This window comes from Macrobrachium nipponense, chromosome 4 (genome assembly GCF_015104395.2).
Source record: "Macrobrachium nipponense isolate FS-2020 chromosome 4, ASM1510439v2, whole genome shotgun sequence".
In the NCBI taxonomy this organism is placed as follows: domain Eukaryota; kingdom Metazoa; phylum Arthropoda; class Malacostraca; order Decapoda; family Palaemonidae; genus Macrobrachium; species Macrobrachium nipponense.
Genome location: NC_061100.1, coordinates 138285021 through 138308730, shown reverse-complemented (window position 1 = coordinate 138308730; position 23710 = coordinate 138285021). Strand labels below are relative to the sequence as shown.

The following is a 23710-nucleotide window of genomic DNA, read 5'->3' as shown; positions in this document are numbered from 1 at the left end:
ATCTCATTTTAGTTGTGCCATACAAGACGTCATATTTATCCACATATGTGGCTTGAGTTTCATTTCAGCATTCCATAGGAAGTTCACTCATATACGCCAGATGCTGCAGTTTACAAATAATAATACGAACAAGTTCATTCTTTGCCTTCTAACTCCCGCCGTTCTTGTACATTACGTGATTTTTCAGGGCATTGATTATTCTGACAATGAGTTTATGTGATCTTTTTGCGAAGTTATTTATATAAACGGGCATCACTTCACAAAAAGATCATTTAAACACATTGTCAGAAAAATCAATGCCCTGAAAAATCATATATATATAGGATATATATATATATATTATATATATATAATATATATGATATATATATATATATATGTATATATATATAATATATTATATCTATATATATATATATATATACTATATATTATATTTAACGTATATATCTATACATATATTTATATATATATATATATATATATATATATAATATATACATATATATATCTTATTTATATATTATATCTTATATATACATATATATATCTATCCCTTATATCTTATATATATATATATATATATATATCTTACATACATACATACATATATCTATATATTATATATTTATCTTTATATCCTACATACATACATATATATATATATATATATATATATATATATATATATTTACATATAATAAATATATGTATATAATATATCAACATCTTATATATATATATATATATAAAATATATAACATAAAATGTATATCATATATCACATTTTTTTATAAACTTTCTTTTCTTAGTTTTAGTCTATTTCCTATTTCTTCGAATGACTATCCTATCATTTTGTTTCCCTGTGTTCTTTCTTTCGCTGAGAATATCACTCTCCAGTAAGTAGAATATGATTATAGTTTGGTACGATAAGCTCGATTATGATTTGGTTTTTTCCAACATGTTATCAGTTTATGACAACTATAGATTTTGATTTAATGCAATTACCGAGAGCTTTGAAGTGTGTGTTAGCTGATGCATTTGCTTTGTTTTTGCGTTTTAACTAGCAAACATTTCTATTGGTTGATGGCATTTGGACATTTTTGAAAATTGCAGTTGATTCAGAGGTGTTTCTGAAACATCCCGAATGAGCAGTCTCCTAACAACCTAAATAAAACCGTGTCCACAATAGTCTGAGATTGTGTCGCCCGAATGCCAGCCACTATTCGTCTCCCTTATCCCCACAAAAAAACCCAAATAACCTTTTTTGTAACTCAAAGTGACAGGTACCCTGCCCATTAAAGATGAATTACAGTTTGATAATACGAGAAAAGATTTTGAAGAGAAAATAAGGGTCCTCGATAACGAGAGAGAGAGAGAGAGAGAGAGAGAACTTCTGTAAAGAAAGAGATATTCGGGTTCATTACGTCAAAAAGTGCCGTGAAACAAAAAGGAGAGAACAGACTAAAGATAATGAAGACGGAAACCTAGAAACATTAGAGCACGAATAGACTGGTATAGGACTTAAGCAATTTAATGTGAGAGGCGAAGATGGAATGCAGGATTTTCTCCATAAGAGAATGATAAAAGTCTTTGATATTTTGAAGAAGTGGGAGGGAAAACCGATGGGAAGTTGGGAGTTGCAAGAAAACAGCCATATCTGATCAGCATTCATTGAAAAACTAATATCGAGATCTGGTCTTTCTGACGTCTACCGTTTAGCATTTTCTTGAAATAATCCAGAAGACCAGTCCTTTGAAGGGAAGCGTTTTGTTTCCGCGATATTATGTTTCATTGATGAGGACTCCTCTTGGCAAGGTTCTTGTCATGGGAAATATAGCAGAGTATAATACTAATCGCAACTTTCTGCAACTAAGTCATTCAGCCACCTTGAAAACTTGAAATGCCTATTTGCCCACCAATAAACAGCCCATCGCCTCAAAAGAGAAATAAACAAAATATCAAAAAAGAAGTCTACCTATCATTCACTCACCTATTTATTTCCCCACTAAGCACCATGTCGATCATCGATCGAGATTTCGTTCACAAGTACCTTGATTACCTAGGTGCCCCGGCGCAGTCACTCAGCACAAGTCATCTATCCGGCTGTCGGCACAAGCCTAAGTGTGTGTGATAACTCCAACGCGTGTGTCACTGGTCGCTTATTGTGTTTATGTAAGGGGAGAAGGCCAACCCCAAGAGCAAATAAGTGTCTGTGCACCAACAAACAGACAAGATAAACTGAAATGAATGGTTTATATGTGTGTTCCAATTAAACGCGCACAGGCTAACGTAAACACAATGCCCCTAGGTAACGAGACAGATGCTTTGAATTTTATTGCCGAAATACTGAGCAATCCTCACAGATGAAAAATATAGCGTCACTTGATTTAATATTGCAAAAAGGACTGAAAGCTCATCTTCATGTAATTATGAAGCTTAACTGGTTAAAGCTAAAAATGTTTCAAAGTACACCTGTATCGCTGATCAGCCGCTGATTTCCTCACATGAATATGACGGAATTTCAAGCAAGATTAATGTTTTAATGATAGACAATTTGTGCAACCGTGTTTTGCACTGGGATTTTTCGGTGGAAAAGAGAAATAATGGCCTGGTTCATTTTGTAGCATGTTATTGCAAATTATTATGCGTTCGTTCCTGAGAAGTTATATAGGAAAACTAGCGTGATATTGGTTTTCGTTAGTGACTACCATTAAGTTTAATTATGGAAATAAACATACACAGTTAAGTGCACATTTACATGCACACATAAATATATTTACAGAATTCGAATGAACAAGGATCTGCTAGTTTTCAATTTAAGAACTTTGTTAAAGTAAGAACGGTTGAAATACAACAAAACTTTTTCATTATTTACAACTGCAATGAAACGAAAAGTTATGTCAGTAAAGTGGCTTTTGAAGAGAAAAAGACGATTTCATTTGCGTAAATACCAACATCAATTTTATTACATTTTCGAGCTACTTGAAAGCCTTTGTTACGAAACAAAACAAAAATTAGCTTGTTAAGGCACATTACACGGTGCAATATACACTAGTAACTACAAGTCAGCAACATACCCAGGAGAATTTGCCCAAAATGCCAGGGTATTTTTACGGATGACTAAACTAGTTTACCAAATAGCATACGATTCAGGAACGACGCTCACAGGCTGAATTTGTTTGTTTATTCTGGATGAAAGTAGACTGCCTGTTTGTTTGCTGTCTTGGTGATGTTGTCTTCGCTAAAGATGTTTTCCTGAAAATGATGAGATTATGTTGGGGTCAATCGTTAGTGCTGGACATTAGTATATATTATACTGATATATATATATCAGTATAATATATATATATATATATATATATATATATATATATATATATATATATATCTGATATATAATTTCAAGAAAATAATAATATACCGATAACCTTATGAAAACTTTGCCCGCTTTGGACGACCAGAGGTTAATTCTTCACCAAGCGAAGGTCAAGGCTGAGAATGGAGTTGAAAAGACGCGAAAAGACATCCTGGTAAGTGGCCCTGTCAAGACTTTATATATGGCGATACGATGGAAGAAAATAATGACACTCGCTGAGAGGAAAATGGCAGCGAATACGAAGATGAATAGTAAAGAGCATCAAGAGAATCGCCTCTCTTTACATTGCGAGAGAACGGCAGTCGACTGAAGGAAAAAAGACGAGAGAGAGAGAGAGAGAGAAAGGAGATAGTTCTCTCCGCCTTCCCTTTTATTCCCTCTTATTCTTATACATATTCTGGCTCCTCTCCCGCAAGTGATGGATTCTGTAAGATGAACTGCTTTTTGATGGATGGGAAGCTGTCCAGAGTGCTGGTTTCGGCATTGTTGGTGTAGGTAATGATACGGTTGGTGAAAAGGATGACAGGACGGATGACGTATTGGCTGATGGTGAGATTGATAACGAAGGAGGGTCACAAAAGAGATGATCATCTCTTAAGCTAATCTGAATTTTATTGCGTTAAGGTGATGCTCGAAAAACTTGCGCGATTATTTATAAACTTTGAATGGAAAAGTTTAAAGAGATTCATTAAGAACTACTATTTCCATTTCTTTAACAATTTGATGCTGACTTTGTAAAAAGAAACACACACACGCACACACACACACAAACATATATATATATATATATATATATATATATATATATATATATATATATATTGAAAATATTATCCAAAATGTGAAGAAATAGAGAGGTTAAGGGGCCATTGTGGTTATCATATTTCTCTGATACGTTTCCTTAAGGTCACTTGAATCCAATAGTAGAGAATGTTCTACGTATGATTCATAAAACTTCAGTATCACTGATAAAAAGTCACAAAAATTCCAAATGTCAATTATGAATGCATAGACTTGAAAAAAAATAAGAGCATAATTTAAGACATATGTTCATATTTCCAAATGTCAATTCAACCTATGCTCGTTAGTGCTCTTCGCCTGTGGCATTGTGCCAAAGAGCAGACGGGAATGACGAAGATCGTGGTGAGCAAGAATATCACAGTGTATATTTATGTATATGCTGCTCTAAATCAATTTTGATGATTTATCATAATTTTATTTTCTATTTATGTATTAGTTTATTCAATTCTCTTTTCTAATGACTAATATAATCTTTCTACATTCCTGTTATATTCTGTCACTGCTTTCGAATGAACATATTTTTTGAAGCATGTTCCATGTGAATAGGGGTATATCTTCTGAATTATGATATAGTAATAATATAATAATAATAATAATAATAATATACAATTTAATATATATATATATATATATAGATATATATATATATGTATGTATGTATATATATATAATATAATATATATATATATATATATATATGTATGTATATATATATATATATATATATATATATATATATATATGTGTGTGTGTGTGTGGGTGTGAGTGTGTGTGTGTGTGTTGTGTGATGTGGCCACGAGGAAACTAAACATTTTTTCGCCTTTAGGTTACTCTTCTTGTTTCAGTTTCTTTATGGCCATATGCTTTGTATATATTTTGTTATATTTCCGTGGCAGAGGTTTTTATATATATTATATATACATATATATAAATATGTATATAGAAAAAAATTCATATATATATAATATATATATATATATATATAAATATTATATATATATATATATATAGCATGAAGTTTTGTTACTTAAACAACCATAATTTTTTTTTTCACTCATTAATGTCAACCACAAATATCTTTATATATGTACCTTTAGTCCAATACATGATACCTTGGAAAATAACTTACACCCAAGGGGAATTATAACTTATTTTATAGCTATTCCGGGGAAATAATTGCTCTTTCCCCAGTAAGATTCGAACTACCTATACTCTGTTTTTTTCCATCTGTCCATCCGCCTGTGGTGGTCGCACATGGTAACACTGCGTCCTGGGCTTTTAATAGTTACGCTATGTCTAAATTTTAGGTAAATAAAACGATATCTGGGTGTACGTTAGCCAACTGAAAAGTGTTTTGGATTAATTTTAACTGGTATGCGAATTACACCGTTAATATTCGAAATAGGATATTATTTAAAGCCCGGGATGCAGTGTTACCATGCGCAAAAACCACAGGCGGATGGACAGATGGAAAAAACGGAGTATAGTTTAGAAACGACGATAAACAGGACCGTGTTATGTTAGAATTAAAATATCACAATTACAATTAAAGCCAATGGTAAATATCCTAACCGTCTTTGTCTTATGTTGTTAAGAAAACTTGAATATAGTGGTAGGAAATTACATTATGCATTGCTACATTGACAGTCGACTGAAAGATGTTCATTGTTAACACGGATAGCTATGGCATTCAGTTTAAAGTTTGATATATTCAGATTTTCACCCTTTCCCTTGTTATGAAAACTGGATTTCTTGTATATATTTCTCTCCAGCAAATGCAGATATGAAACATGTTTCTTAGCATGATTTTTCCCTACCTTGATCCCTTGGTCTTAGAATGAGGTCATGGATCCTTCTCCTCCGGCGTCAAATGCTAATATTTTTTTTTGCAGCTGTAGGTTCCTCTGTACCATCCCTATCGTATAAATGTAAAGTCCATCACTGCGTGTCAGTCCTCATGATTTGTCGATGTAAATTTCGATTTTCTAGATGAAACTTCTAATTAAAAAAATATATAGACTATTTACTGTTTATGAATGTCAGAGCATCAGTGTCACTGAAGTACATGAAATGTTTAATTCTTTAAAGGACAGTTATTTCTTTATTTGTGAAGTTTTCATCAGAATATCAGCAAATAAAGCGGTAATTCAATGTATTGCTTTTTCACAGCAGGTAAATTCACGGGAATGCAGGAGAAGAATAGAACAAAATCATTGCAAACTGAAAGTGCAAAGGGCACACAAATATTTGGTAACGGACTTCTTAATTTCTTTAGCTATAGACGAAAATAAGGAACATTACTATTTTCTGTACGTGAAATTTTGTCGTTTTCTATGAGATATTTTATATGGGATACTTGCTTTGATTCGTGATCGTTCGTTTTCGTTCTTATTTAGTTATGATTTTCGCCCATAATTCGTGTTTTATGGGTTATCGTAATAGTATTGCGGTTTTTTTTCTCTGAAATCATCGTGATTTAATTACACTTATATTCAATTTATTATTGATTTCTAATTCACAACAAGCCTTAGATTTACAATGATTTGTCCAGTGTTACAAAAATGTCTAAGTTTTAAGTTTTTGTGGTGTTAAGTTTTAAGATCTTGTGGGTTTACTTACGCTAAATCTTTGGTTACTCTTGAACCCTATGCTTATATTGCTTAGCGTCTGCTATACCCCTAAAGTGATGCTGGTTAATATTATAATGCCACTTGAGACGCATTTGCTAATAATTCTGGAGCACAAACGCTTTTGCTGAAAGGATAATTTAAGAATAATGATCGCTTTGCTGGTCAGATATAACTTCAAATAAAAGCCTAGTATAAAGAAAATGCCTTGAACGGATAAGGGATTCTTCCCTCTTCTTGGATACCTCCATTGCCTTATAGTCTCAGGTGCACGATATGCATTGCTTATTTTTAATTAATTATATCAATATAGCACATGTGTCTTGAGGTGGTCTAGACTATAGGTATAGAATGTCTTCCATCTTCTCGCGTACACTTTTCAGATTGTATTTCATCACCGTAGTTATAACTGCAGTCTTGGTTTTGGGGGCTAATGAAATTTCCACATCATATACAAACTTTTTATTCTATGCTTACAAAAGCTTAGCCACCGAAGTACGCAAAGAAAATCATTCACTCTATGTAAATACATCTATTTCATAATAAAACCTCTAGTGTTCACGACAATGGCCTCTCAGTGGTCTTCTCTTCACTTTGATGTTTATGCTATTCTCGAAAGCTTCTAAGAAAGATAGAAAAATCCCGATTTCAAATTTTTCGCGTTAGAAATTACGTATGTTTGCCATTTGTCGAGAAAACTTCAAGTGGAGAAACTCAAACTAAACATCCCTGCTTTCGTGGCCCAGCTATCAAAATATCCCTTGCTCAAAAGCTATGAAATTCAAATCGGTAATGGTATTTTCATTGTGCTTTTGAGGGCTTACTGTGATTCTGAAATTAAAAAAAAATACTTCATTGTTAAGCTTTGAGAAACTTGCCATACATCAGCCTTGAAGAAATCAACCAGTGGCTGAAGATATCAATCAATGGCGTAAGTTGTGTGTGTCACGGAAATAGATCAGTATTTCACACCTCCATTTCCGAGGTTTTGCGCCGAGGGAAATTCAGAGGAACCAGTTGTCCGTCAACAGCCGAAGTATAGGAAGCGAGAGGCTGCCTCATAACCAACGCTGGTGCCCGGCAATCTGGAGGAGCATTTGGATGTTGGAGAACCGACCTGTCGAAAATATTATGCGATCTTCTTTTCTCTGATGAGACATCTCTACAGACAACGTTACAACTGCTTGCATAGTCGGGTGGCCAGTCATGATTACCCCCTTCAAAACTAGCAGCTAGGTCGCTATGCAGTGTAGCAGAAGAGCTCAGTTTACTGTATAATTCAGTGTGGTAAATGGGTTTGGTTGGATTTGCGGCTGGATGTAGTTGCACGTTATCCCTCATTCTGCTGTTTGGAATCATAACGGTAGTATACAATCGTTAGACCATGTTAAGTATTAGAAGTGAGCAGGCAATAGCAACCGTGACGCTAAAAGCTGTTGTGTACGGTAGGTCGTTTCTCGCTTCGCGTGCATCAAGTGTTTCAGATGGGCCAGACTTTTTCTTCTTGTGGACTTCTGCGACAGCTGTTCCAGCTGTTCCGGAGAAAGAGGTTTTTGTGGACGGGGAGCCTGTAGTGGTATTGTAGCTGGGAAGCAAATTTATGGGCAAAAGTTCTCTTTGGGCTGAACCTGTCAAGTGGTCCAGCGGAAAAACTTTAGTCGGTTCCTCGAAAGATGAGTTCTTGCCATAACGTGAACCAACCCGCTCTAATTCTGGCACAAGCCAGGACCACAGTGCCACGTTCCCTGCCCTGTAGTGGTCTCGTGAACGACCAGGAGTACCTACAAAGGTAAAAGGGACAATTTGTGTAATAAATCCATCACCGAATTTGTATCTTTAATGCATATATAATGGAAATGAAGTTCCATCAGGTTGTTAATGAAAGGTCTTGTAAAATTTTCTTTTTACAAATAAATTTTCAGTGTATCGGATAAGTTTTTTTAATTAAAAGAATGTAGACTGGTGGAGAGATGCACATATAGCCATAAAAAGAGAAACAGAAATATTATTTATAACTAATCTATCGTAATAAACATTTCTGATGAAAAGACCAGCATTACAGTGACATTTTCCACATGATAAAAAAATGTATTACTTTACCTAATTCATAATATCCCTGATGAATGGGATCGAACCTTGGCCATTCTGGCGAGGACTGTGTTCTGTTGTTTGTCTGGTCTCCGAAGGTTTCCACTGATACGAGATTCCTGGGATGTCTGTGGGAAAGAACACTGTAATTTGCAAGGAACAGTCTCTCAAAACTTTCATCCCTGAACAAATCCTGTAAGCTAAATGATATCATAAATGTTAAACATGGAAATACATCCGCACCATCCTTGACACACGCGCGTACATACACACACACACACACACACACACACACACAAATATATATATATACATATATATATATATATATATATATATATATATATATATATATATGTGGTAGTGTGTGTGTGTAGTGTGTGTGTGTGTGTGTGTGGTGTGTGTGTTTGTAGTACCAGCTCGTTCCTGAATTGAATTTCTTCTTGGGATATGTTTCCTTATTTCCTAGTACTTATTCATTAAACGTGGAGGATTGCACGAATTAGAGTTCTCATGTTTTAATAATCTCTCTCTCTCTCTCTCTCTCTCTCTCTCTCGCTCTCTCTCCTCTCTCTCAGATTTTAAAGAAGCTGCCTATATATTAAATGTATGAACAATATACTTGCATTTAATTTGGGAAAATTAATTCATATATATAGCAGGTTCTTTTATTAAAATAAAACATGTTATGGACTGTTTAAGAAAGGAGAAAATAGAACAAACTAACGAATGATTAAGCACAGCCTAATTGAGTTATCAAGGTAAACTGAAATAGGTTACCATTGTATAACATACAGCTGGCAGTGGGTTCGTTAAAAAACACTATCCTGAACAAGAAAAATAACTTGTGTTAATGATGATGCTGATTGAGTGACGTAATATAATTAGCAGCTCGATTCATCGAAAGATTATCTATTGTACTGAACACTCTCTGTTGTATCCTCGCTCTCTGTGAGGTGAAAAGAAATCTGTTCATTCAAGCAACCTTCGGGAAGGACAAAATAAACAGTCACATAAATTCACTCCTGAAACAAAGTTGGGACTTTGAAGTTTATGTTATCTCTATTCCTTACCCAAACTTCATGAAGTTTGTCCACTGCGCGATGATAGACTCGCTGAGAACGACGTCTTCCTTTGTGAAGTTAAAACTCGAAGTTGCCGGACTCCTGGATCCAAGAGGACCCCCAAATACATATGGTAGTTCATTCATTAGGACACCATTGCTCCTTTTCTAAAAGTCGAAAGGAAATCATTTTTCAGAGTTGTAGGTTACAGTAAAAACAGTGCTATACACGTGCACCTACCCTCGCAAACATGCATATATATATATATATATATATATATATATATATAATATATATATATATATATATTATATATATATATATATATAAAGGAGGTTGGGGCATCTGGAACGCCGTAAGTTCAATACAATTAGGATGGATAAAAGCCAGCGTAACATAATCTTTTTGTTTTATTTTCCAAATTTTCGAGACTTTGAGTCTCATCTTCAGGGCTGTAAAATATACAAATTAATACCGAGTCTTGTTTTAATTTGTATATTTTGCATATTTATACTGCCCTGAAGATGAGACTCAAGTCTTGAAAATCTGGAAAATAAGAAGATAATGCAACGCCGGCTTTTTCCACCCTATATATTATATATATTAATATATATATATATATATATATATATAATATATATATATGTGTGTGTGTGTGTATGTATATATATATATATATATATAATTTTACTTCATAATTGTTTTTCATTTCACAAGAAGGCTTATCAGGAATAGGCCTACATCATTCCAATTATTAAAATCAGCTCTGTTCACTTACATCTTGGTTCCATTCTATTTATATATATATATATATATATATATATATATATATATATATATATATATATATATATATATAATAATACTTCATAATTACATTTTCAGGGAAGGCTCATCAGGCATAGGCCTACAACAACTCCATCATTAAATTCAGCTTTATTCACTTATATCTTGGTTCCATTCTAGCTCTCCATGGGTAGAAGGCCCCTCTCATCCCTCTCCTCATGTCGTTCTCCATTCTCTCGGTGTGACCAAACCACCTCAAAATACTTTGATCTATAACATCTTATTTGTTAAGCTTCTTAAAAACTTCTTTATAATATATATATAATATATATATATATATATATATATATAATATATATAATATATATTATATATATACATGTGCTAAATATCTCTCAGCAGTTTCAACCTTTACTCGATCATTGGCATTCAAACTCTATATACATCAGCAAAATTGAAAAAGATTAAAAAGACATGGAAAAATTAACACTTGTCTCATACAAAATAAAAACTCTTCCGACGTACCTTAATCATGACGTTTTTTTAGCTTCTGTGAATAAATTACTTTTTACACCCACCATGAACAATATCCACAGTTCTATTATGAGTCTTTTTTTATATCCTTGAACATCATCTATAACCTTTTTCCTCTTTACTTCAAAAAATCTCATATGACAGTTTCATAAAAAACCTCCACATCCGCTCTGTTAATTCCCCGTCAACCCTTCTGTCATCTACCTTACCCTCACAATTAATTACCATTATCACCACTAGCTGCAGCAGTATTTTTTTCAACTTTTCAATTATCCACCTGACGTCCTCAGCTACTTTTCCACAAGAATTTTCTAATTGATAGTAACTCCATCCACATATGTATCTCATTCACTCTCCACTTTTAATAACTCTTGACGAAACTAACGTCATCGGCACATGGCTGTATTCTTTTGTGACATCACATTTTATTATACGTGACCTTTGCTCATCAACCTTGCTCCCAGCATTTGGTGTATATTGTTTAATACAATTCATATTCCTTGTTGGAGTGCCTGCTCAGATTTTTCAATTTTTTTCATTTGTTCATTCTTTTTGCCTAGTTTATTATAGACTAATTTATTCATTCTGTATTTTGGTACAGGCTTACGTCTGCCAACTTTCCTTGCTGAATAAACAATTCTCTCATTCACTTTTGCAAGATCCTCAGAAATTGCTTCCACCCAGGTGTCTGCTGTAGCCAGTTGAACATCAGATTTTTTTTCATTATTATCAGAGAAGCCTGTATTGATGCTTAACTCCTGAATGTACTTAAAAAAAATCGTAGGTTTGTATCTTCAGTAAATCCACAGTGCAGACGCTGTTACGCTTTTATTCAAACACTGCTACAATCTTATATGTTTGGCTCATCACGTTGGTTTATTTCGATATTATATGTTTAGTCTGAATGAATTTAGAGCACATTATGATTCCAAGTATCGTTGCGCTTTTATACTGAACAATGGCCAAGTCCTCGTCACTTACCTCTGGGTAATGATCCTCAATCTTGTGTTCCAGAACATAGAAATAAGTTGCCCTAAACGTTGAGTGGATTTGGCAAGCAAGCATAGTCAAAGGAGAGACAATACTAGCATCGTGTAGAGCCTCTCCCGTCAAATCCCTGACGACGTTCCCGTCCTCGATCGCTTTCGTCCAATCAGTGTAGGCAGCTTTGATGGCCAGCGTTATTTCCTGAAGATCATAAACCATAAGCTTACGGATTGCTTGCTTCTCTACGAGCAAAGGTTATAGTCTAGTAGAATTCACAGCAGCCCAGCTGGGACAATGAACGAGCCTTTCCCCTCGTTAGATTAAACTAGGAAAATACGATGCTCTGTTAAAATGATATCAAGTGAAGGAATGTGATGGTCTTGACTTACATAAGGCAACCTTATGTTATAGCGAAAAATATATTTTGCTGATAGTTCAAATGAAACGTGTCTCGTCAGTTTGCTTAAGCTACACTGACATATATGGGAATTTTCCTTTTGACTGACCGGAAGATGGAAGCGATAGTTATTCTTGATGAATGTCTGAAGAAGAAGACTTCTGCGTTCATCGTCAAAACCGCGCCCCATCTCATCCTCGCTGAAAATCTCGAAAAGGTTCATAGATGATGTTCCCATGAGGACGTCGACAGGGGTGCGTCCCTCTCTGCCTGAATTTACAGGGTAAAAAAAAAAAAAAAAAAAAAAAAAAAAAAAAAAAAAAAACTATTGTAAGAGGATGAAAGTTTACAATGAATAAAAGCGTAAAAACAAAAAAAATTGTATGCATTTTTCATAAATAAAGTGGGAATCTTAATAATGGTCATGTAAATATTCGCTTCTATCCAGCTTGTATCAATATACATAAACATGCATTCTCTCTCTCTCTCTCTCTCTCTCTCTCTCTCTCTCTCTCTCTCTCTCTTATACATGCGCATTTATTTCTAACGCCCATACCCATTTTACTTAGCTGATCCTTCCAGTCTTCCTTGATGGTCACGCCATCTACACTCGGACCCACTGTCGCCAGAAAAGGAGATGTTTGTAACTGGACCTAGGGAAAAAAAACATTAGAATTCGTATAGTTTAGAGAAATTAATTTAGTCAACTGAAGGAGAGCCCTCCCTGACATTGCAAAATGAGATGGTATATAAAAAGAATTTTAACTTCACTTACCCATGAATTAATTTGCACGCTTAACTCCATTATTACAAGTTTTAGAATAGAAAAAATAAAATCAACATTACTATAATAATTATTATTATTTTGGGGGTCTATCACAATCATCCTATTCGACTGGGTGGGTTTATTGTGTAGGGTTCATGGTTGCATCCTGCCTCCTTAGGAATCTATCACTTGTCTTACTATGTGTCCTGATTCCAGGATCACACTCTTCTGCATGAGTCCTGGGACTACTTCAGCATCTAATTTTTCCACGTTCCTTTTCAGGGATCTTAGGATCGTGCCTAGTGTCCCTATGATTATGGGTACAATTTCCACTGGCATATCCCTTATCCTTATTTCTATTTTCAGTCTTGATATTATTATACTTATTATTATTATTATTATTATTATTATTATTATTATTATTATTATTATTATTATTAATTATTATTATTATTATTATTATTATTCAGAAAATGAACCCTGTTCATTTGGAACAAGCCCTTATTTCTATTTTCAGGTCTTGATACTTATTCTTATTATTATTTGTTTTTTTTTTTTTTTTTTTTTTTTGCTCTATCACAGTCCTCCAATTCGACTGGGTGGTATTTATAGTGTGGGGTTCCGGGTTGCATCCTGCCTCCTTAGGAGTCCATCACTTTTCTTACTATGTGTGCCGTTTCTAGGACACACTTCTTCTGCATGAGTCCTGGAGCTACTTCAGCCTCTAATTTTTCTAGATTCCTTTTCAGGGATCTTGGATCGTGCCTAGTGCTCCTATGATTATGGGTACGATTTCCACTGGCATATCCATATCCTTCTTATTTCTATTTTCAGATCTTGATACTTATCCATTTTTTCCCTCTCTTTCTCTTCAACTCTGGTGTCCCACCCATGGTATTGCGACATCAATGAGTGATACTTTCTTCTTGACTTTGTCAATCAACGTCACGTCTGGTCTGTTTGCACGTATCACCTATCCGTTCTGATACCATAGTCCCAGAGGATCTTTGCCTGATCGTTTTCTATCACTCCTTCAGGTTGGTGCTCGTACACTTATACTGCAAGGTAGCTGATGTTTCTTGCACAGCTCCAGTGGAGGGCTTTTGCCACTGAATCATGCCTCTTTTTGTACTGGTTCTGTGCAAGTGCCGGCATTCGCTTGCTATGTGGTTTATGTTTCATTTTTCGTATTGCAACTTCCTACATATGGGAGAGATGTTATTTCCATCTATCGTTCTTTGAACATATCTGGTTCTTAGGGCCTGATCTTGTGCCGCTGTTACATTCCTTCATTTCCTTCTTCAGCTCTCTCTGTAGCCATTGCCATGTGTCATCGCTGGCTAGTTCTTTAGTCTGTCTCATGTTATTGTCCGTGCATTGGTTTGTGTGCCAGTCTCTGTTCTGTCTGTCATTCTCCTGTCCTCTGTATATTTCTGGGTCTTCGTCTACTTTTATTAGTCCTTCTTCCCATGCACTCTTTGAGCCACGTCGTCTTCACTGGTTTTCAGATATTGCCCCAGTGCTCTGTTCTCGGTGTTGACGCAGTCCTCTATACTTAGTAGTCCCTCCTCCTCCCTCCTTCCTTTCGTGTTATGTATAGTCTGTCCGTATTTGCTCTTGGGTGTAGTGTTCTTTGTGTATTGTCATATGTTTCCTGGTTTTCTGATCTATGCTGCGGAGTTCTGCCTCGTCCATTCCACTATTCCTGCGCTGTATCTGATTACTGGCACTGCCCATGTGTTTATGGCTTTTATCATATTTCCGGCGTTGAGTTTTGACTTGAGTATCGCCTTGAGTCTCTGCATATATTCTTTCCTGATCGTGTCCTTCATCTTGTGATTATATCCCGTCCTTCCTTCCATTATTCCTAGGTATTTGTATCCTGTCTCATCTATGTGTTTGGATGTTGCTCCCATCTGGTAGCTTTATCCCTTCAGTTCTCGTTACTTTGCCTTTTTGTATGTTGACTAAGGCGCATTTTTCTATTCCAAACTCCATCCTGATGTCCCCAGATACAATCCTTACAGTCTGGATTAGGGTATCTATTTCTTTGATGAGCTCTTACCATACAGCTTGATGTCGTCCATGAACATCAGATGGTTGATTCTGTTGCCTCTTTTCTTGAGTTGGTACCCGGCATCCATCTTCTGTAGTACTTTTGTCATGGAATCATGGCTACTACGAAGAGTAGTGGGGACAGTGAGTCGCCCTGGAAGATCCCTCTCCTGATATTAACCTCTGCTAGTCTTATTCCAGAGCTTGTAAGTATTGTATTCCAGTTTGCGCATTGTATTTTTGAGGAAGCTGATGGTGTTTTCCTCTGCCCCATATATTTTCAGGAATTCTATTAGCCATGTGTGTGGTATCACGTCGAAGGCTTTCTTATTGTCTATCCATGCCATGCTTAGGTTGGTTTTCCTTCTCCTACTGTTCTTCATTACATTTTGTCTATCAGGAGCTGGTCTTTTGTGCCCCTACATTCCTTCTGCAGCCTTTCTGTTGGTGGGGGATGGTGTTTGTCTCCTCTAGGTAATTGTATAGCCTTTCACTGATGATACCTGTTAGTAACTTCCACATTATTGGTAGGCAGGTGATAGGCTGTAGTTACTGGCTATATTTCCCTTACTCTTGTCTTTTTGTACTAAGGATGTTCTTCCTGTGGTCATCCATTTGGGTGCATGGGATTTGAGATACAATGCTGGAGTTGTTCTGCTATTCGTGGGTGTAGGGCCTTGAAGTTTTTGAGCCAGTATCCATGGACTTCATCGGGACCTGGGGCTTTCCAGTTTGGCATTTTCTTTAGTTTTAGTTGGTGTCTGACTGTGTCTGTCGTGATCTCTGTGAATCTTTGTTTTATTCTCCCTGTTTCTTCTTGCCTTGACTTCCTGGAACCATGTTGCATGTTTGTTGTGTGATACCGGATTGCTCCATATGTTTTCCCAGAGTCTCTTACTTGGTTCGGCTTCAGGAATTTCTGGGTGGTTGTCTTCCCCTGTTAGTTGGCTGTATAGTCTTTTCTGATTGGTTCCGAATAGTTTGTTCTGTTGGTATCCCTTATTCCTTGTTCATGTACCGTTGGATCTTATGTGCTTTGGCCTTAAGCCTCTGTTTTACATCTTCTATTGTGTGTTTAGTCCCCTCTCTTGTACTTTGTATTTCTCGTTGAGTTCCTCCCTTGTTTTCTTGCTTCTTAGCCTTTTTCTGCCATCTCTTTCAGTTTACTCAAGTCAGATCTCATCACCATGATTTGCTTTTCCAGGCGCCTTTTCCAAGGAGGTTGCTGTTTTGGTTTCTGTTGGGTTGGATGTGCTGGTGGTGTTGGTGTTCGAATCCCATCAGTTCTGCTACTAATCTTGCTCCTGCATATACAAGTTATTTGTTTCTGTGATACTGGTGATATTATTATTATTATTATTATTATTATTATTATTATTATTATTATTATTTTGGAAGGAGACCCTCTTTCAAACAAGTTTTATTGAAAGATATTGCTGCATCAGCTGCATTCAACTTGTAAATAGTCTTCTCTATTTTTCTAACAATAGCTTTCTCTCTGCTACTACAACTGCGAGTATTGCGCCGATATTACTCATCAGGAGGAGTCAATTTCGGGGATATTGGCTTAATATTTATTTATTTGTCACAGTACATGAAACAAATAAAAAATACAATTCGATCTAGTGGCCAACGTTTCTCTCGGTATCATCCGAGCATGATCACGGCAGTGGATCGGAGTAGACTGTAGGTGTTGTCAAGATCTACTCAATATATAGCGGCAGGTCAGCGGGGGGTCAACCGCGAGCTGCGTTTTCATTGGCTGGTGGCGCAATGCGCTCCAGCTATTGGTTGAAAGAAGTTTTCTTCAAGACGCTTCTCGTCGTTTGAAGGTTGCGCTGTTGCAGCCTAGCTGATCGTCGAGGCTGGGGCAAGACTTCCCCGGCGCTGTGTCACGACGGCTCGCGTTGTCATTGGCTGATGGGCTGCTTGTCTCATCTGGTATTCTTTGATCGGGAGTGTCGTTCGGTCTGGTATTATTTGTGCTATTATTTATGCACATAGGTCTCCTTAGGTTGGTGGGGAGGAAGAGGACTTCCTGCGTCGTATTCAATGAGGGCTTCTCTTGTTGTATGAGGAGTGCCTCGAGCAGTCGCAAACGCCGTTGGTCAGGAGCTCTCCTATTATCTTAAGATAATAGGAGAGCTCCTGACCAACGGCGTTTTGCGACTGCTCGAGGCACTCCTCATACAACAAGAGAAGACCCTCATTGAATACGACGCAGGAAGTCCTCTTCCTCCCCACCAACCTAAGGAGACCTATGTGCATAAATAATAGCACAAATAATACCAGACCGAACGACACTCCCGATCCAAAGAATACCATGATGACAAGCAGCCCATCAGCCAATGACAACGCGAGCCGTCGTGACACAGCGCCCGGGGAAGTCTTGCCCCAGCCTCGACGATCAGCTAGGCTGCAACAGCGCAACCTTCAACGACGAGAAGCGTCTTGAAGAAAACTTCTTTCAACCAATAGCTGGAGCGCATTGCGCCACCAGCCAATGAAAACGCAGCTCGCGGTTGACCCCCCGCTGACCTGCCGCTATATATTGAGTAGATCTTGACAACACCTACAGTCTACTCCGATCCACTGCCGTGATCATGCTCGGATGATACCGAGAGAAACGTTGGCCACTAGATCGAATGTATTTTTTATTTGTTCATGTACTGTGACAAATAAATAAATATTAAGCAATATCCCCGAAATTGACTCCTCCTGATGATAATATCGCGCAATACTCGCCAGTTGTAGTAGCAGAGAGAAAGCTATTGTTAGAAAAATAGAGAAGACTATTTACAAGTTGAATGCAGCTGATGCAGCAATATCTTTCAATAAAACTTATTATTATTATTATTATTATTCAGAAAATTAACCCTGTTCATTTGGAACAAGCCCTTATTTCTATTTTCAGGTCTTGATATTTATTATTATTATTATTATTATTATTATTATTATTATTAATTATTATTATTATTATTATTATTATTCAGAAAATTAACCCTGTTCATTTGGGGGGAACAAGCCCTTATTTCTATTTTCAGGTCTTGATATTTATTATTATTATTATTATTATTATTATTATTATTATTATCAGAAAAATTCACCCTGTTCATTTGGAACAAGCCCTTATTTCTATTTTCAGTCTTGATACTTATTATTATTATTATTTTTTTTTTTTTTTCTTTTTTTTTTGCTCTATCACAGTCCTCCAATTCGACTGGGTGTATTTATAGTGTGGGGTTCCGGGTTGCATCCTGCCTCCTTAGGAGTCCTTCAACTCTTCTTACTATGTGTGCCGTTTCTAGGATCACACTCTTCTGCATGAGGCCCGGAGCTACTTCAGCCTCTAGTTTTTCTAGATTCCTTTTCAGGGATCTTGGGATCGTGCCTAGTGCTCCTATGATTATGGGTACGATTTCCACTGGTATAAAGTCCCATATCCTTCTTATTTCTATTTTCAGATCTTGATACTTATCCAATTTTTCCCTCTCTTTCTCTTCAACTCTGGTGTCCCATGGTATTGCGACATCAATGAGTGATACTTTCTTCTTGACCTTGTCAATCAACGTCACGTCTGGTCTGTTTGCACGTATCACCCTATCCGTTCTGATACCATAGTCCCAGAGGATCTTTGCTTGATCGTTTTCTATCACTCCCTCAGGTTGGTGCTCGTACCACTTATTACTGCAAGGTAGCTGATGTTTCTTGCACAGGCTCCAGTGGAGGGCTTTTGCTACTGAATCATGCCTCTTTTTGTACTGGTTCTGTGCAAGTGCCGGCATTCACTTGCTATGTGGTTTATGGTTTCACTTTTCGTATTGCACTTCCTACATATGGGAGAGATGTTATTTCCGTCTATCGTACTTTGAACATATCTGGTTCTTAGGGCCTGATCTTGTGCCGCTGTTATCATTCCTTCTGTTTCCTTCTTTAGCTCTCCCCTCTGTAGCCATTGCCAATTGTCATCGCTGGCTAGTTCTTTAGTCTGTCTCATGTATTGTCCGTGCATTGGTTTGTTGTGCCAGTCCTCTGTTCTTTCTGTCTTTCTCCTGTCTCTGTATATTTCTGGGTCTTCGTCTGCTTTTATTAGTCCTTCTTCCCATGCACTCTTGATCCACTCGTCTTCACTGGTTTTCAGATATTGCCCCAGTGCTCTGTTTTCGATGTTGACGCAGTCCTCTATACTGAGTAGTCCTCTCCCTCCTTCCTTCGTGTTGATGTATATTCTGTCCGTATTTGCTCTTGGTGTAGTGCTTTGTGTATTGTCATATGTTTCCTGGTTTTCTGATCTATGCTGCGGAGTTCTGCCTTCGTCCATTCCACTATTCCTGCGCTGTATCTGATTACTGGCACTGCCCATGTGTTTATGGCTTTTATCTATTTCCGGCGTTGAGTTTTGACTTGAGTATCGCCTTGAGTCTCTGCATATATTCTTTTCCTGATCGTGTCCTTCATCTCTTGGTGTTTTATATCTCCTCCTTCCATTATTCCCAGGTATTTGTATCCTGTCTCATCTATGTGTTTGATATTGCTCCCATCTGGTAGCTTTATCCCTTCAGTTCTCGTTACTTGCCTTTTTGTGTATGTTGACTAAGGCGCATTTTTCTATTCCAAACTCCATGACCTGATGTCCCCAGATACAATCCTTACAGTCTGGATTAGGGTATCTATTTCCTTGATGCTCTTACCATACAGCTTGATGTCGTCCATGAACATCAGATGGTTGATTCTGTTGCCTCTTTTCTTGAGTTGGTACCCGGCATCCATCTTCTGTAGTACTTTCGTCAAGGGAATCATGGCTACTACGAAGAGTAGCGGGGACAGTGAGTCGCCCTGGAAGATCCCTCTCCTGATACCTAACCTGCTAGTCTTATTCCAGAGCTTGTAAGTATTGTATTCCAGTTGCGCATTGTATTTTTGAGGAAGCTGATGGTATTTTCCTCTGCCCCATATATTTTCAGGCATTCTATTAGCCATGTGTGTGGTATCATGTCGAAGGCTTTCTTATAGTCTATCCATGCCATGCTTAGGTTGGTTTTCCTTCTCCTACTGTTCTTCATTACCATTTTGTCTATGAGGAGCTGGTCTTTTGTGCCCCCTACACTTCCTTTCTGCAGCCTTTCTGTTGGTGGGGGATGGTGTTTTTGTTGTCTCCTCTAGGTAGTTGTATAGCCTTTATTCACTGATGATACCTGTTAGTAACTTCCACATTATTGGTAGGCAGGTGATAGGCCTGTAGTTACTGGCTATATTTCCCTTACTCTTGTCTTTTGTACTAAGGATGTTCTTCCTGTGGTCATCCATTTGGGTGCTTGGTGATTTGAGATACAATGCTGGAGTTGTTCTGCTATTATTATTATTATTATTATTGGAAGGAGACCCTCTTTCAAACAAGTCTTATTGAAAGATATTGCTGCATCAGCTGCATTCAACTTGTAAATAGTCTTCTCTATTTTTCTAATAATAGCTTTCTCTCTGCTATTACAACTGGCGAGTATTGCGCCGATATTAACTCATCAGGAGCAGTCAATTCCAGGGATAATTGTCACAAATTTATTTATTTGTTACAGTAAATGAACAAATAGGTCAAAATATAAGTTAATATATTGGCCAACGTTTCTCTCGGTATCATCCGAGTATGATTACGGCAGTGGATCGGAGCAGACTGCTGTTGCTGTCAGGATCTACTCAATATATAGCGGCAGGTCAGCAGGGGTTCAACCGCTAGCTGCGGTTTTCATTGGCCGGTGGCGCAATGCACTCCCGCCATTGGTTGAACGAAGTTTTCTTCAAGACGCTTCTCGTCGTTGAAGGTTGCGAAGTTGCAGCTAGCAGACCGTCGAGGCTGGGGCAAGGCTTCCCTGGGCGTTGTGTCACGACGGGTCGCGATGTCATTGGCTGCTGGGCTGCTCGTCTCATCTGGTATTCTTAGATCGGGGGTGGTGTCGCTCGTCTGGTATTACTTGTATTTATACACATAGGTTTCCTTAAGTTGGTGGGGAGGAAGAGCACTTCCTGCGTCGTATTCAATGAGGGCTTCTCTTGCTGTATGAGGAGTGCCTCGAGGAGTCGCAAGCGTCGCTGGTTCAGGGAGCCCTCCCTATTATCTTTATATTCTTGATAATACCGTGCGCGGGAGATAGCTTCCTGGTGTGCTGTCATGACAGCACACCAGGAAGCTATCTCCCGCGACGGTATTATCAAGAATATAAAGATAATAGGGAGGGCTCCTGACCAGCGACGCTTGCGACTCCTCGAGGCACTCCTCATACAGCAAGAGAAGCCCTCATTGAATACGACGCAGGAAGTGCTCTTCCTCCCCACCAACTTAAGGAAACCTATGTGTATAAATACAAGTAATACCAGACCGAGCGACACCCCCGATCTAAGAATACCAGATTAGGACGAGCAGCCCATTCAGCCAATGACATCGCGACCCGTCGTGACACAACGCCCAGGGAAGCCTTGCCCAGCCTCGACGGTACTGCTAGGCTGCAACTTCGCACCTTCAACGACGAGAAGCGTCTTGAAGAAAACTTCGTTCACCAATGGCGGGAGCGCATTGCGCCACCGGCCAATGAAAACGCAGCTAGCGGTTGAACCCCTGCTGACCTGCCGCTATATATTGAGTAGATCCTGACAGCAACAACAGTCTGCTCCGATCCACTGCCGTGATCATACTCGGATGATACCGAGAGAAACGTTGGCCAATATATTAACTTATATTTTGACCTATTTGTTCATTTACTGTAACAAATAAATAAATTTGTGACAATTATCCCTGGAATTGACTGCTCCTGATGAGTAATATCGGCGCAATACTCGCCAGTTGTAATAGCAGAGAGAAAGCTATTATTAGAAAAATAGAGAAGACTATTTACAAGTTGAATGCAGCTGATGCAGCAATATCTTTCAATAAGACTTATTATTATTATTATTATTATTATTATTATTATTATTATTATTCAGAAAATTAACCCTGTTCATTTGGAACAAGCCCATGGTGTTCATTAGGAAGAGCTGGCATAAGGGGGTAACGGTAGATACAGAAAGAAGAGATCAGTTACAAAAAAAGAAAAAATAAATTAAATCCTTAAATCTATATGTATATATAAAATAAAGTAAGTTATCAAAATACAATGAGAATTGTATTAGGGTATTAATGCAATGGGAAGTAAAATATAAGGTGTAAAAAATGCAGTATTTGCAAAATTTCATATTACTTGCTCTCACAATACTTAAATCCCTTGTCTGATGCGATGTCTTAATTACACTTTTTTTTCTCGTATTCCAGAGGAATTTCCTCTTGCTGATGATATTGCCAGTAGATGTGTCTTGCTTAAGCTCAAGGTTCCCATCCATTAAAAATGTTTTTATATGTTTATAACCATAATCTATCAGCTGCCAAATACTTTGATCTGTCTCCTTAAAATCTCCGGAATAAAATTCATATATGTATTCCATACAGTCTTTCCTTGGAAGCACAGGTTTAGTTGAATTATAATTACTATGAACAATTACTTTTCTCACAGCAAAATGACCTTTTACCATTTGTTTTCGAATGAAACATTATGTTATTCAAATATTGCATTTACTGTAATTGCTGCTTAAATTGTTTTAGATAGTAGATTTTTTAAATGCATATTTAAATCCTTTTGTGTAGGTGAACCTTCATACCTTCATCCCCAGTGCCCAGGGCATGAGTAATATTGATGTTTAATATTTTCAACCGGCAAGTGAAATTTGTTGATGTACAAAATAGTACACCAGGCTTTGGTTACCGCTTGATTAATGTACATGTGAAAACCCTTTACGGACGAGTTAGATATATATATATATGCGTTTATATATATTTTTTTTTTCAACGAAAGGCCACGTGAAAATCTTCATCATTTTGTCCCAACAATCATTCATTTTCACGTAACGGGAAACCGGTTAATGAAACACGGCTCTTTGCCCCTGCAGTCCAAATCATTCCTGCCCATTAATTAAGAGGTGGTGAATATCATGTCATCGACATGAATGGACGAAATATAAATGGGCGTTCATTTGGTCAACTGTCATAAAACCTCATTTGGGGCATAAACTAATTACAGTTAATTCCATCATTCGGTTCATTCGATACATGAACTTTTTTAAATGAAAAATTAGCTAGCGTGTCCCACTATTGTTACAGATTAAATATGCGATGGTGTTTTGATGGATTGTTACGTATTAGCTTAG

General features: G+C 37.1%; 1 protein-coding gene across 1 annotated transcript in view; it reads right to left on the bottom strand.

The window, feature by feature from the left end:
* Positions 1–8184: 8184 nt before the first annotated feature.
* LOC135211521 (neuroligin-3-like) overlaps positions 8185–23710 on the bottom strand; it is a 17031-nt gene continuing 1505 nt past the window's right edge. Inside the window, 6 exon segments of the mRNA XM_064244824.1 lie at positions 8185–8588; positions 8908–9023; positions 9969–10126; positions 12261–12467; positions 12773–12933; positions 13220–13316. Of these exon segments, the coding sequence (XP_064100894.1) occupies positions 8185–8588; positions 8908–9023; positions 9969–10126; positions 12261–12467; positions 12773–12933; positions 13220–13316 (1143 nt within the window).